General features: G+C 34.3%; 2 protein-coding genes across 2 annotated transcripts in view; one reads left to right on the top strand and one right to left on the bottom strand.

Annotated features, from left to right (window-relative positions):
* LOC134839599 (cyclin-dependent kinase 10-like) overlaps nt 1-15949 on the bottom strand; it is a 501898-nt gene that overhangs the window by 197693 nt on the left and 288256 nt on the right. The gene's annotated exons all lie outside the window — the stretch shown is intronic.
* Nucleotides 7486-15949, top strand: part of LOC134838970 (uncharacterized) — an 81618-nt gene continuing 73154 nt past the window's right edge. The window contains exons 1-4 of the mRNA XM_063854342.1: nt 7486-7600; nt 11869-12156; nt 13626-13913; nt 14722-15009. Of these exons, the coding sequence (XP_063710412.1) occupies nt 7540-7600; nt 11869-12156; nt 13626-13913; nt 14722-15009 (925 nt within the window). The 5' untranslated portion in view covers nt 7486-7539. The remainder of the gene's footprint in view (nt 7601-11868; nt 12157-13625; nt 13914-14721; nt 15010-15949) is intronic.

Below are 15949 nucleotides of genomic sequence, written 5' to 3'. Positions count from 1 at the left end.
TCAAGTCAGATAATAGGCAAATGTGGCCAGTTTGGCTTGCGATTGCTAACTTGCCTCCAATAAAACGATCAATGTTCCTAAATATTGTTCTAGCTGTTCTATGGTTTGGAAACAACAAGCCAGACTGGTCAGTTTTACTTCCCGACTTTGAAGAAAGATTGAAAAATTTTCCTTGCAACGTACAATTTCAAGGTAAAGAATATTCTTTGCGGTTCAAATGTGCTTTGCTGGTGGCTGATTTGCCAGCTCGTGCTTCATTACTCAATATGATTCAATTTAATGGAACTTACGGCTGCAATGTATGTCTGGTTCAAACACAAGTAGACGAAGAAAAGGGAATCAGGTATTACCCGAACTTGTCGTTCAGAAGCAGAACAACAGAAATGCATAAAGATCACATAAAAGAAGTGCTGTCGATAAAATTAAATTCATACAAAGGTGTTAAAGGACCGAGCAAACTGTTAGATATAATAGATTTTTTGCCACTGACTGCTCCCTCAGATTGTATGCATCAAGTTTACCTGGGCGTTACAAAAGTTTTACTTCAAGTAATTGTCTCCAAATTGGCAAAAAGCAACCTGGTGAGAGTTCGAAGCATCATCGATGGAATTAAGGCAAGTATTTTTCATCATAGAGCTTGTTTTTGTAACATAAATGAAAAACCATTTCTAAAAGAAATAGTAGCTTACATGAAAATTTCTGTCACCCATTTGCAATCATCTGTTTTCCTTTTTTTCAGCTCACGAAAGAATTCAAAAGGCCTGTCAGGAAACTCAAAGACCTTGAATATTTCAAAGCCAATGAATTGAAAGTTTGGTTGCTCTACGTTGGACCTGTTATCTTTGAGGGCATCATAGATGAAGAGCTTTACACTCGTTTCATGATGTTCAGTTACTGTGTTCGTCTTCTAATGATTTCAGCAGAATATTGTGATGAAAGTCAAAGACTTCTAAAGTCCTACCTTGATAAGACAGAAACGGCGTATACGAAGACTGCTTTTTCCGCTAATTTGCATGCCGTCAGCCATCTTTCTGAACAAGTGAGAAATTTTGGGCCACTTTGGGTCTCTTCAGCAATGATGTTCGAATCGGCAAATTATCTTCTGAAATCGAAGTTTACTGGCACTGTTAATCATTTGCAGCTCATGATAGAACGATACATACGAAATAAAAAAAATCACAGAGCAGAAATTTGTACTGATTCACTTTTTGATTTATGTCATCAGCTGAGAAGAACTTCCAAATCTTTCAAAAAGAGTTATGTTAGTCCATTGACTGTGCCGGAGAGTTTGAGATCGTTTAATTCTTTTTCTAGTAACCAGAAGTTGAACTCGTGGGAGATAACATCCATTTTACATTCTAGCGATCGGGACAGTTACGTTTCATTTACAGAAGAGGGTTTTGAGGAATATGGACAGGTTCACGTTTTTTTTGTTCAGGATGGTGTTGACATGGTATATATCAAGAAACTGGAAACTAAAACCTTATACAGGTGTGCAGATGCTAGAGTACGTGTCATTTCTTTTGTAACAGTAAATTTTAGCGATCGTTATGATGCAATGCCTTTAGCGTCTTTATCTGGTAAACTTTTACGAGTTGATGTGGGCGAAGCTGTACATCTAATACCTTTACTAAATGTGTTTGAACATGATTGAATGTGTTGTCGCCTAAATTTCTTATCAAGTTTATGCTGAATTATGCTTATGTTGGAAATATGGTTGGCAGTGCTCAGATGTATTTGCCTTTAAAAATTTTGAGCTATTATTTTGCCTCTCTTATATCTCTCTGTCTATTATTTTGGACTGAAGCTTATTTTCATACGTTATAGGTCGTTTTTTAATTTTGAAACTCTTCGTGTTTTTAACGAGGAAACGGTTACTTTTAATGAGGAAACGGTCCTACAGATCGTTACTTTACAAATGGAGTATAGGTATGCTATTCAGTCTGTGTAGTGCTTTACTAAATGCGCTGTTTACTTATTTCTGTTAACATAACGCGTGGAGAGATGGTTTTCAAATCTGAAAATTTTTTTTAGATTCCAAGATGCTACGTTTGTTATGTGTTATCTTTTAAATTGTTCAAAGAACTTATATATAAAGAGTTCCACAAAATTTGAAGCAATCATCTATCTGTATAGTGAGGCCCTTCTCCAAAATTGACTGCTCAAATCCCTGTATTTATCGAGATATGAAGTTTTTTGTCATTTTTCAAAAAGTTTTTAGAAAACACTATTTTTTTGGAAAAAAAAGTTAAAATTCCCAACGCTGTAGCTGCGGCTGTCAGATTACTCTAAAGACTTGCAATCCTTGATTCCAAATTGGACCGCTAAAATTTTTGTAGTTTTCGAGATGTCCTTTTGTTTTTTTATGGTTTTTCAAAGTTTAAAAATCCCGACACTATTGTTGGGTATTGAAAGAGTACTGAAGAATTGAAAATTTTGCGTCTGAATGTGTCTGCTCATTTGCATTTTGTTTTTGATTAAACTTGATTAAAAAGAACAGTAGAAAACGTGAAATCACGAACCCTGTAATTTGGGTGCTGTCTGAGTACACGGAAGGTATGCATATCTTTTTTTCCAATATTGCAGTTTTTTAATGAGTTGTTAAAAATCCGAAGACCTGAGGTGCGTTACACGCTAGTTTAATTTAAAGATTTCGCAGCGCAGTAAAAATTTTTCCTATTAGTCCAGTTCTTCTCAATTTTGTTTATTTGTATTAAGAAAATGTGCCAATATTGAATTTTTCACGAACTTCAAAGAGCTTTGAAGCCATCTTTTTTGAAATTCGAAAATTGATGTTTTTTCAAAAAAAAAACAAAGCAATTTTTTTTCAGTCCCTCGGTGTTCATTGTGTCTTTTCCAACTGTCTCTTTGCAATATATAAATAGAAGCAGAAATTAATCAACCTTTCCGTATATATAAATTGTATGACCACCATTTTTTGATGGCGACAAAAAAAAGTAAATTTTTGTTTTGTTTTTTTTTTTCAACTGCAAACCGAATTTTGTACTCAAACAAACACTTTCCAACAAATTTTTTTGCATGCAAAATTTAATTTTTTTTTGCGTGCATACTGTAGTCCTGAATACACAAAAATTGGATTTTTTCCGTTTCTCTGGATAACTTTCTTAAAAAACGCTAAAAGGCACCATTGGAGCGAATATGTACTAATCTTAAGGGGGTAGCGCGCGACGAAGAAACACAATCCCTTTCCTGCTGGTTGGCTAGGTTTTATGTTTAGTAGCTTGCAATGCTACGATTCCTTTGTATCGCAAGTGATGCGAAGCTCTGCTTTGCCTCCGTTGAATTAATTTTTTTTTTGATGGTCATGATGTTTTTTGTATTGATAATTTTTCATATTTCTGAAATGCTTGTTTTGTTTTAGACAGTTTTATGAAATTTATTCAATCATCACCAGGTATGTTTTCCGGTGTCATCAGGTAAATTTTTTTGCATCAAATAATAATGTGCTTTGCTTAGGAACCAAATTTTTGCTCTGAACGGCGGAAAAAAGATTTTTACTACCAACGTCTTTGAGGTCGTTCAGAGCACTTTTTGGATGCCCACGAGAAAATTGAATTGATTTGATTATTCAGTTTCTATGTCGCGTCAAATATGGTTCTTTGTTAATCATATGTAGCGTCATATGTGTTTCCATGGTATCTTTTCTAGGGTTGATTTTTTACAGGGATAAAAAACAACAGGTGATTTTACGGCACTAATGAAAATTCTCGGAATTAAATGCAAATGAAATGAGAGATGGGAAAGAGTATGGGATGATGAGTGCCCTGGGAACACTGGTGGGGGGACTTAACACAACAGGATCGCATTCCTCCGCCACGCCCTACGCATTCATCACTCCCTACCCCCACCACCATCACCACAGTCTCTTCGGCGGCACCACTGTAGTCCCCACCCAGAACCCCACACGGGGGCAACAGCAGCACTAGCCCCACACACCCTCACAGACTACTACATAAACTACGCCACCATGTACAGCGACCCCTTCGGATCACATTATCACTCTTCGCTTACAATAGCTCAATTAAAAACGTCAAAATTTAGTTTTCTTTCGGTCAACATAAATTTTTTGAGTATTTTAATTTGAGTTTTCTAAAAATTGAGATTTTTTGTGAAAATCACCCTTCACACGCCATATGAAGTACAAAAGGATAGATTTCACTCCTCGTAACAAATTAATTACGGCAAAAAGCTTCGTTTAATCAATTTGGAACGATTTCTAATAGCGCTAATAGCGCGAAATATATCGTTCGCCAGGTTGGCCAAAATGGCAATCTTTAAACCCCATAATTTTATGAAAAATGATCACAGGTGAAATATCTTTTCAAATTTCAGCTCAATACAACAATACTTTTCAATGATATTAAAGAACTCTGTCAAAAATGGCTAGTTAAAAAGTCTAAACATGTCTGAAGAAAAAACCCACCCTGAGCACAAATATTTCATTGCTTTGGTTACGAAAGTCGGAGCAATGAAAAATTTTGACAGATTTTTTTCTTTCCATTTGAAAGGTCTCAAAATACTGAGTTCCTTTGCTATCAATTAAAAGCTTATTTTTTCTTTTTAACCTTACGACCAGCGAAGATTTGGCTCTCAGGTGTCAGACTTCTTTCCCATGTATAACTTTGTTCACAGAATGGTCAACTTGGAAGAAATGTTAAACATACTAAAGTACCACTCAAGGCTTGGTACCGCTTTCGAGTTTTGTTTCGATGTTTATTTAGCACTCATATGTCTTCTTAGATCAGTTTTCTTTAAATTAACTTTAATTCAGACGAAACCAAGACAAATATATAAAAATTTTTGAAAATCTTGCCATAGTTACTCTTGTGATAAACAAGGGTACTGCAATTGTCTTATAGACTTTTTTCTCGTGAAATTTTTTCCTAAGATTCATCTGCTGGACCTATTTATCTATTGGGCCTGTTGCAACAGTTATTTTTTGTGCATGTTAACTGTTTAAACGAAATTTTGATCGAAGTTTGCATTTTGTGTTGGTTATACTTTTGATCGCTTGCTAAGTGATTAGTAACTTCAAATATAAAAATTTGCAGGTGGGGGGAAAAGGAAAAAGAGCCGTCATTTATTGTTCCGAGTACGCAAGCGGCGTTCGCAATCTGTATTGCCAGGGAGATTCTCTGTTTTAAAAAGCTGTCTGATTCTTAAATAGAAAACGACCAGGTCCATTGCTTTCCAATGCTGTGAAACTTGTTTCTAAATGGCAACGCAAGCAAATGACTCTCCTCGAAACTATGTTTATAAATTAATAAGATAATCAAGTTTTCAATATGCCTTTGTAAACTCCCTTTTTCTGGATTCTAACGTTGCATTTGCAATCACATCTCATTTTGTTGGATTTGAATACTGCTTACGCTTATAAAAAAACAATAAAAACCAACGCTTTTTTTCCTTCCCCCCACCTCACACGAGCTTCAATATGTTAGTGTAACGAGTGGTATTACGAGGTTGAGTATGAAGAACAAATATGTCTGTTGTGGCCTTTTTTGTCTGTATGTGAATTTTCATAACAATCGGACAATGTGATCCACAAATTTGCATGTAAAAAGAAAAAAGAGCCAAAACCAAAAAACACTGCTCTTTTTAATCAACTCTTTTCAGACTCTTTTCCTCTTGCCCGCCTTTCAATTTCAATTTTAAAACCTACCTTGAAATTGTTATAATTCAATAAATTTTGGCATGGTGAACAATCTGTAGCAAGACTGCTCGTATCAGGGCGAAGCCTTGAAATTTCTGACTGACTTTTACGGTCTATCGAGCAATAATAACATGGAAAAAATAAGTGTAATGAATAAAACGAGATTTTTTTAAATTGAGATTTTTTGTGTAAATCATCCCCCCAAACGCCATAAGTGAAAAGTGATAGATTTTGCTCTTAATAACAAATAAATAATGGCAAATATGCTTCCTACAACCAATTATGAGTGATTTTTAGGACGGAATAAATCTCCGCTTACGCGTTAATAGCGCGATTTATATCGCACGTAAATTTTCCCAAATTGGCCAAAATATCAATTTTTAGACCCCCATAACTCTAGAAAAAAGATCACAGATAAATTATTTTTTCGAATTCAGGCTCAGAACAACAACATTTTTGATTGATATAAAAAACGGTTCGATTAAAAAAAACGAAAATTGTCTGAAGAAAAAAACACCTGCAGCACAAACATTCCGTTACTTTCCTTACAAAAATCGGTTTAATAAAATTTTGACAACAAGCAATGAAAAGTTGCCTGGTGAACAAAATTCTCTATTTGAACGTGTTGTTGTTCTGACTTTTGAAGAAAACGGAATATTTATGCTCGGCGTGGTTTTTGTTCAGTCAATTTTTGCTCGTGGAAATTATAGTTTTCAACGAAAATTTCTTACAGCACTTATAAAATATCGACTTTCTGAGTTCAATTTTAAAAAGATAATTTACCTCCGATTAGTTTTTGTGAAGATTCATCTGCTGGACCTATTTATCTATTGGGCCTGTTGCAACAGACATTTTTTGTGCATGTTAACATTTTAAACAAAATTTTGATCGAAGTTTGCATTTTGTGTTGGTTATACTTTTGATCGCTTGAAAAAATTTTCGTTGGATTTTTTCTTGTATTTTTTTTGCAGAATCTGTTTTTTAGTTTGCGACGATTTCGTTGTTTTGCAAGTGATGTGAAGCTCTGCTTTGCCTCTGTTGAATTGTTTTTGTTGATGGTAATTATTTTTATTTATGTTTTGATAATCTTTCATATTTCTGAAATGCTTGTTTTGTTTTAGACAGTTTTATGAAAATTATTCAACCATCACCAGGTATGTTTTCCGGTGTCATCAGGTAAAACTTTTTAAATCAGATAATAATGTGCTTTGCTTGGGAACCAAATTTTTGCTCTGAATGGCGGAAAAAAGATTTTTACTACCAACGTCTTTGAGGTCGTTCAGAGCACTTTTTGGATGCCCACGAGAATATTGAATTTATTTGATTATTCAGTTTCTATGTCGCGCCAAATATGGTTCTTTGTTAATCATATGTAGCGCCATATATGTTTCCATGGTATCCATACGTCGCGCCATGCATGGTACCATAGTAACCATACGTCGCGCCATGCATGATACCATAGTACCCATACATTGCAAGCTTCCATGGTGACATATAATTTATCAACCGCCCTAGTAAAAGTATCAATATTGTCCAATTTGAAGTCCCCCATACTTTAAAAAAAGTGGAATCATACGTCGCGTCATGCATGGAAAATGTGTTATTTTAACATAAAAATACGTCGGCAATTTTCCATGGCTTCCATGGAACCATGCATGGTGCGACGCATGGTTGCACATTTTGGTCAACCCGGGGTAGCTTAGATGAATTACAGTCGGTCCTTGTAGAAGTTTTTGTAAGCTTTGGAGTAATTTTTGTCCAAAAAGGTCATTGAATTGGAAATATAGAAGAATAAAAACTTGAGTTTGCGTCAATTTTGTGCTAGTATAATTTTTTGTAATTGTACTTTGGATCTCAAAAAAGAGATGGTACACCTGGCGACGTCTATTGTTTTCGTATATCTTTACGCTCTGAGTCTCAATGCAGGTTAGTTCTGAACGAAGCTTCAAGTTAGCATTATTGCCCATTACACAGGCGCATTGTATCTAGAAATACCCCGCATCTAGGGCCCGGTACAAAGAATTTGCAAATTTTTTCAATCAAAAAGCATGGAGCTAGCCAGATCGCAAAAGCTGAAAAAAACCAGTATACAACAATCAGTTTTGGAGGTGTTCTCTCTGTGGAAACATGTTAGCAAGTAGTTTGAACTCAAAGTCTAAACTTGTTTATTTGGGAAAGTTACTTGTTCCGGCGTCAAAAAAGGGTTAATTGAAAAAACCTATTGATAATATACTTGAGGACATTGAACACGCAATAGCAAAAATTTTGATGAACTAAAAAAATCAATGTGAATTTCTCGACAATTTGCAAAATTTATATGCTTGCTCTGATAGATGGAAACATAAGTTAAACTTATCAGTTTAACTTATCAAATAACGACTTGACAGAACTTAAACTTTAAGAAAGTATGGACAAAACTAACGTAGAAAATGGCCTACATTTTAATCGATTCATTTCATGGAGTTAACTTTAAAATCGATATTAGTTCACAGTTCTGGAGGATCCTTTCCTTGGTTAGATCAATAAACTCAATCAAACAGAAGAATACAGTAAGCCTACCTTTTCATTCGGATCAAAACTGAGTTTTCTTGGTTGAATTCAAGCATATATATTTTTTCGAGCTTATAAGGAAACTCAATTTTTTAATTAACTCAAAGGTAAATTAGGAGCTAAAATGCGTTAATTTTGCTTCAAATTTTCTTCAAACGAGTTAGTTTTCAATTTTTCAGAATTTTTCAGCCAATTTTTAGAATTTTTCAGCCAATTTTCTTCCAGGAAAAACGTTGCGCAAATCTTTTTGTTGGGTTTTCAATGTCGCCCCGTAAAATTGAAAACATTAATAAAATAATTTTGCCTTGATGATAAGAAAAGGCTATTAAAAGAACGGTTCCTGCATTTTTCTGATATAATCACCTGCGATGTGTCCAGGTTTCTATGTTCCAGCAGCAATATCACTTCTGAAACAAACGATATGTTGTTTTTTTAATGTTTTAAAAATAAACTTTTTCAATTTGTTTTTTCACTATCTACTGCCAAATTGTTTCATCTAGCTTGCCCGTTGAAATCAAGGATTTGCAACTTCTATGCCCTGTGACTCTACTTCAAAAAATTAGATAAAGTAAAATATCTCAAGGAGGTTTCAATTTTTTTGAGATCTACCGGCAGGTCTACACAAGCCTAACAAACATATTTTTGGCTTCAGTAGTGGTACCAAGTGGAAATTGAAGATACTAAGAGTAGCATGGAGTAAAAAATATAGCTTTGATTTAAACAACTGTGACTCGAGCACACGCAAACAAAAGAAACGAACTAATCGTAGACAGGCTGGATGTTCTTTGATAGATCGACTGAAATCAGCAGACACCAGAAAGTTTTGAAAGCTAAAAAGTTTAAGAAATGAGCCGTGCTCAAATTTTGAGGTATTTTGACCCGAGTCGAGAATTTTTCAATCCGAAAAAACCTAGAAATTTTTTTTTTTGCTAACTCAACATATGATTTTTTGGATAATTTTGAGTCGAGTGCCAGCTTAGACGCATTTTTTCGTCTTCCTTTTTCTACAACTTTGTTTTACTCAAAAAGCTATTTCATAATTGCGATTGATCTGCGAGAGTTTTCCAACTTTTTCACGTTTTTGCGATAAATCTTGCGTAAAAACTAGTTTCTTGTTGAATTCTTTTTCAGTTACCTGCACGAAAGAAAAAAAGAATGCGTTGCAATCAAGTTGGCAAAATGTGATGGCAAAATAAAAAGATTTTACTGACGAAAACTTGATGAAATCAAAACCTATTCAGAAGGAAACGAGAGAGAAACTATTTGATTACATCCACTTTGGACTGACCGCTTCTAAATTTTCTAAAATGACGCCTTTGGCACCAACAAAAATTAATTTTGAGGGAGCGCACGCCAAAAAATTGTAACTTTTTGGTCAACGTTTTCCAAAAAGTACTTAAAGGTACTCCTTCGAAATTAACTACTGCTACTTTGCAAAATTGAGCGACTTTATCAAAATTTAAATACAATTTTTCGGGGAAAACAAGAATTTTAAAAACCTAATTTACTACGGATGATTCTGACTGAAAAAATCATGTATGTAAAGGGTTAGTTTTCCAGCCATTGCAGCAAAACCGTGAACACTCGCAGAAGAAATGATGATAGAAAAATTAACCCGCCTTCATGTTTTGTTATTTTTTGCCATGGTCTTTATGGCGGTGTGACCAATCGCTTAAAATGAAAACTTTGAAAACCGACTTGTGATCGATTCCTTGGTTCGTATTAAAAAGAGCTGGCAAGCAGCAACATATTTGATCTAATTGATCAAGAAGCAATAAAAAACGGTTAAACAGATTTATTTGTCTGTCACCTTTTTGGTATCTTCATCTAACGCGCAAGGAAGTCAATCAATGTCTATCATTTTTTCAGAAAAAAAAATCATTTTTCTACTGATGAGACATCTAGGCATATTTTGGTAGAGTTTCAGACTAATGTTACAGTTTTCTAATCCCTGAAGTATTTCTTTAATTTTCTGTTCAGATGTTTGGAAAATATAATGCGCCATGTTTTTGTTTGAGCTATGCAAGTCAAATAAGTTTATGGTGATAATTGTACTAAAAAAACTGTACAAAATTCCAGTGATAGTTGTTAGTCGAACATTTTGCTTGTTGTCTGAAGAAACCACATCGAATTAAATCTTTAAGAATGAAAAAAAGATCAATTTAGTTTGGAAAATTTTTCTACAACAATTCTTACCAGATGAATAGCTCTGGGAATGGGAACCAAAAAATTTAATATTTTGTCTTGTTCAAATTGTTTACTTCAGAAAAGAAACTAAACTTTTGATCAAAATCTGAGAAACTTCTAGGGTCACGGATCTCAGCTTTTTCGAATGTTCCGTCCATATTTGCGAACCCGTACCTGGTAAATGTTATAACGAAGATCTGAAATAATCTTTTTCAGATCTAAATTTCAGATCTGAAATGGGTTGTTAAATGTTAAAATAACGCTTCGATACATTAGAAATGGGATATTACAGATCTAATTTCATATCTGAAAATTTGTTTTTCTTAGTTGTTTGAGATTTGAAAAACTCAATTTCAGATCTGAATTTTAGTTTTTTTTGGTTATTTCAGACTGAAAAATCAATGATTGTTTTGCTATTTTTGATACTTTTGTATTTGATAGCTTGTACTAGCTCCTGTTAGTTAGTAAGCAAAGTTCCAGCAAGAGACTGCCAAAAATTTTACCCCAAGCTTGAGATAAACATTGTAAACTCATAAGTAGCTCAAGAAAGTAAAAAAAATGATAAGCCTTCTAACAGTTTTTGAAAACTTTTCATCATAGTTGAACAAGAAATTTAGTTCGGAAAAAATGTTTGTGAAAAAAATTATTCGGAATTGTTTTCTACCGCTGGTTAATCTAAACAAAATTGTGTGTATTGCAGAAACATCAAAAATTAAAAAAATTCAAATATTTGCCCAAAATGCATAAATAACAAAATGTTTCTCGATTCTAAATTCAGATCTAAAATTTTGTTCTTCAAGTTTATTACAGATCTGAAATGTTCTATATCAGATCCATGTTTCAGATCTGAAATTTTCAAATTCTTATCCAGATATGAAAGAAAGATTTTCAGATCTGAGAATCAACCAATGACAGAAATAAAGCATTTCAGATCTTGCAGAGAAAAAACCCCCTGGATACGTGAATGGCTCAACTAAATCGAATAAGTTAGTTTCGAGTTTCTCGGCCGAAAGAAAAATGTGTCCCACTTTGCTTGGCCAAAGACCCTGCTCGAAACAGTATGACGATTCACGCCAGGTGACAATTCGTAACATGCGCAAATTCGTAGCACGCGATAATTCTAAACAAGACATTGGCAAGAAAATTACTCTTGCTCCGCTTTGCTCCGCTGCTCTTACTTTCGGCACGAGAGGAATATTGAGTGTGACTAATCAGTGTTGCCCGTTCAATCTGCTGTTTCAAATTATCGCTTGTTACGAATTGTCTCCTGTTTCGAATTGTTGCCTGTTACGAATTGTCGCCTGTTACAGTTTGTCGCATCGGGGCTCGAAATACGTTCCGGCCGTGCTAAAACAGTTTTTGATCCTGCGGAACCAGTAATTAATCTCCAGGTTTTTTGCGTAGTGTGCTGGTTTATATGAGATTGATGCACAGATTTGAAGTTTTTGCTTATTTAGAATGTGCTTACGCCCTTAATTCAAGTGTGTACCAAGGCTCGACCTCTGTTTTAACGCAAGAGAATGTGACTTCATCTGACCTTGATTTGTCAATGCAACGAGTGAATTGTGTTAACGCAAGCACGGGAGAAAACTGCACTGATAAGGGTAATGTCAATGTAACCAAGAACAATGGACAGTCGGATGCTATCGGTTCGAGTGACATGCAGCAACTGGAACAGCTCCCCATAACCACTGGAAATAATATGACTCAGGACTTGGTCGCAAATGACACTCCGATTTGTATAAGTGAGTAGAACAATCGTATTCTCAAATTATACATAATATACTTATCGCAAATTTTCAGCTATGTTCCTATGTTGTTTATGAAAGTCTTTGAATTTGATATTTGCATCAATGCGCGTGTGCCAATCATACCAAGTCTCATAGTTTGTTTTAAGTAGAGTTGTTCAAACAAATTAATTCAGAAAAAAGACAATTTTTTTATCAAGATTCTGATACTACAAGATGGTATTCTCAGATAGATTTACAAGCTCTGTTTGAATGAAAACTATAAATTAATTCCCGTATCCAGCGGATTTTCTGTGCAAGATCTTAAATTTTTTTTCTTACATAAATTGATTCTCAGATCTGAAATTCTTTATATCAGATCTTGATAAGAATTTACAAATTTCAGATCTGAAGTTTGGATCTGATTAGGAAAATTTCAGATCTGAAATAACCTTGAAAAACAAAATTTCCTATCCATTACGAGGACAAATTGAGCACTGGATAGGCGCACAATTTTGTGTTTGTATGTTCCTGGATTCCATAGACAAATTTTTAAACATGTTAAATTTTTGTCGGAACGATCAAAGAAAATGAAAGAACAAAAGAAGAACAAAGGGAGCGTCCTTGATGTGGATTCCGCTTGCAATGCACAAAATGCACAGTTTGGTCTCGTGATGTATGGAATCATTTCTGAGAAATCCTTTGTGAAATGATAATTTATGCCTTTCGAGCAAAACATGGAGTTTTTTGATGTTTCTGCAATACACAATTTTCTTTAGGTTAACTAGCGGTAAGAAAAGCTTCCGAATATTTTCACAAAAATTTTTTTTCAATCTAAATTTTTTGTTCAACCATTACGAGGCCAAACTGTGCATTTTGTGCATTGTAAGCTGAATCCACAACAAGGACGCTCCTTTTGTTCTTCTTTTGTTCTTTACTTTCTTTCGATCGTTCCGACAAATTTTTATCATGTTTAAAGACTGGTCTCTGGAATCCAGGAACGTACAGACTCAAAAAAGTGAGCCTATCCAGTGCACAGTTTGGTCTCGTAATGACTGTTTTAAAAAGTTTTCAAAAACTGTTAGAAAATCTATTACATTTTTAATTTGCGTGAGCAATTTAAGTGTTTTCAATGTTTACCTCATGCTTGGGGAAACATATTTCGACAGCCTCCAAGTGAGACTTTGCTGAGTATCTGCAAGTAGCTAGCAGAAGCTAAAACAAATCAAAAAGAGCAAAAAATGAGACCGAATCATTGATTTTTAAGATCTGAAATAACCAAGAAAAACTAAATTTCAGATCCGAAATTAGATTTGAAAAGATTATTTCAGATCTGTTTTAGAAAATTTACTGGGTCCGGGTTAGCCTTAAAAGAGCCATGGAAAGTCTCTCAGCCCTAGGTGACCAACGATGCGGCAACATTGTTCAAAACGGGTATAATTAAAGACCCTACAGGTCTACAAACGCGTGATTTCTGTTGGTTTCAGATTCTTCCGAAATACGATTTTCAAAGATCTATCAGGATTCGAGCTCTGTTTTGCTGGAAATAAATGCGGTGTGTTCTAAACTTGACTTGTCAAAGCAAAGTGTGAAGTGCTTTAAAGTGAACACCGGAGAAAACTGCATCGACAAGACTGAAATTTATGCCAATAGTGGACAGTCGGCTATTATCCTTTTGAGAGATCTAAGACCGGGACAGGTTTACAATGTGACTATCGCCGCAGGAAGCTTCAGGAATCAAGATTTAGTCCCAAAATACACTTTGATTTCTATGGGTTAGTCGGTTAATCTGAATTTAACTTTCAAGTTCAACAAATTTATTTAATTCAGCAACCTTAGGGTTACTTAATCAGAATCTTTTAAGGGATTATATGGTGAAAATTAGCTTCTGATTTTGGTGGTATCTGTATCAATACTATCACATCATTGATACCCAACTCATGTGATGTTTTTTTCTTAAAATCTGTACCTCGATTCCTACAAAATTTATTAGATCCTTCAAGTTACAGATCAAAGCCACAAGTTAAAAAAGGTAGCAGATTTCTGTAAAAGTAGCACAAAATCGTCCGACCGTAGTCTTAAGATAATACAAAAGTTTGTTTTCAAAATAGTGTAGTTTTTATATGTTGGTGTGAAAAAAAAAACTGAAAAAATAGGCTTATTTGTCACTCATTGAAAAACACGCCAATTAACAAGCAGTTTTGTATAGAAAAATGACTAAAAAAATTGTTAAAACTTTTCAAAAAATTTTCATAAAACTTTTCATTCAAGATAAGCTAAGTTTTCACGGCTTGAATCAAGCATAAACAAGCTATTTTAAGCCTGCATGTTCACCTTGTTTGCTCTAATTTTGAGCAAAATTAAAATTTTCAAACTGGGTTTCTTGACACTTCAAATCACGACTTACAAGGCATTACAAAGTTACTCCAAAATTTTCAATTGGTCGAAGCAATAAGTGTTGAAATGCCCCTGTCGTTGGTTCCTAGTAATTCTAAGGGTCCAATGGTGTATCACAAAATTTTTTTATAGCATGCTGCTTTATATGAGCTTCGTCTACAAACGCTTGATTTCTGTTGGTTTCAGATTCTGCAGAACTGCGAATTTCAACCATCTACAAGGATTCGAGCTCTGTTTTACTGCAAGCAAATGTGAACTCATCTGACCCTACTGTGTCATTTCAAGGAGTCAGGTGCTTCAATGTGAACACTAGAGAAAACTGCATTGACAATGTTGAAGTTTATTCCAATAGTGGACAGTCAGCTATTATCAGTTTGAGTAATCTACGACAAGGACATGTTTACAATGTGACTATCGCCGCGGGAAGCCTCAGAAATCAGGATTTACTCGCAAATTACACTCTGATTTTTTTGGGTTAGCCTTTCAAAATTAATTTTCACATTCTTTTTTTTTTATTTCAGCAATCTTAGATTTAGATTTACTTGTTCAGATTTTTTGAGGGATTTTATGTAAAAATTAGCATATCTGTATCAATGCAACCACATCCATGATACCCGTCATCATGTGATTTCTAGAATTGTACCTCGTTTTATAGACAATTGTAGATGCTTTAAATTCTACATCAAGTCCATAAGTTGAAAAAGGATTGCCGGTTACTGTGCAAATAGCACAGAATAGATCAATCAAAGTCTTAGCAAAAAAATAGCCTTTTTTCTACTATGTCTCGTTTTATCTGCGTGATAAGAAAAAAGACCTGAGCAACAAATAGAACATAAGCTTATTTGACAGTCATACAAAAATACGCCAATTATAAAAAAAATTGGATTAAAAAAAATATAAAAAAAAATAGATTGAAAAACAAAAAAAATCGTCAAAAGTTGTTTTCAATTTTTTTCTCAAACTTTTTGCAGATTTTTTTAAAAATTTTTGAAGCTTTTGATACACAAATTGGTGCTAAAAATTGATTTACTCGAATAAAAGGTCTTAAACTAAGCATAAATAAACAATTAAAGCCTGCACGCTCACCTTATCAGCTTGAAGTAAGCTCAAAATCAAAATTTCAAACTGGTTTTCTTGACACTGAGAGATTTTATTGATGTGTTTATTTGTCGTTCATACCACGCCTGAGAAAGTTTCAATATGATATATCACTCGACGACCCAAATTAATGATTTTTTGGGGTACCTCATTTGGCGTGGAAAACAAAAAGAAAAAAGAAAAGAAAACAAAAATAAATACACTCGAATACAAAGTAACTCCACAGCTTTTAAATAGTCGGAGCATAAAGTGTTCCTACTAATTCTAAGGGGTCCAGCGGTGGATCATAATTTTTTTATAACATGCTGGTTTATTT

This window comes from Symsagittifera roscoffensis, chromosome 2, assembly GCF_963678635.1.
Source record: "Symsagittifera roscoffensis chromosome 2, txSymRosc1.1, whole genome shotgun sequence".
NCBI lineage: Eukaryota > Metazoa > Xenacoelomorpha > Acoela > Convolutidae > Symsagittifera > Symsagittifera roscoffensis.
This window is presented reverse-complemented; position numbering and strand designations above follow the sequence as displayed.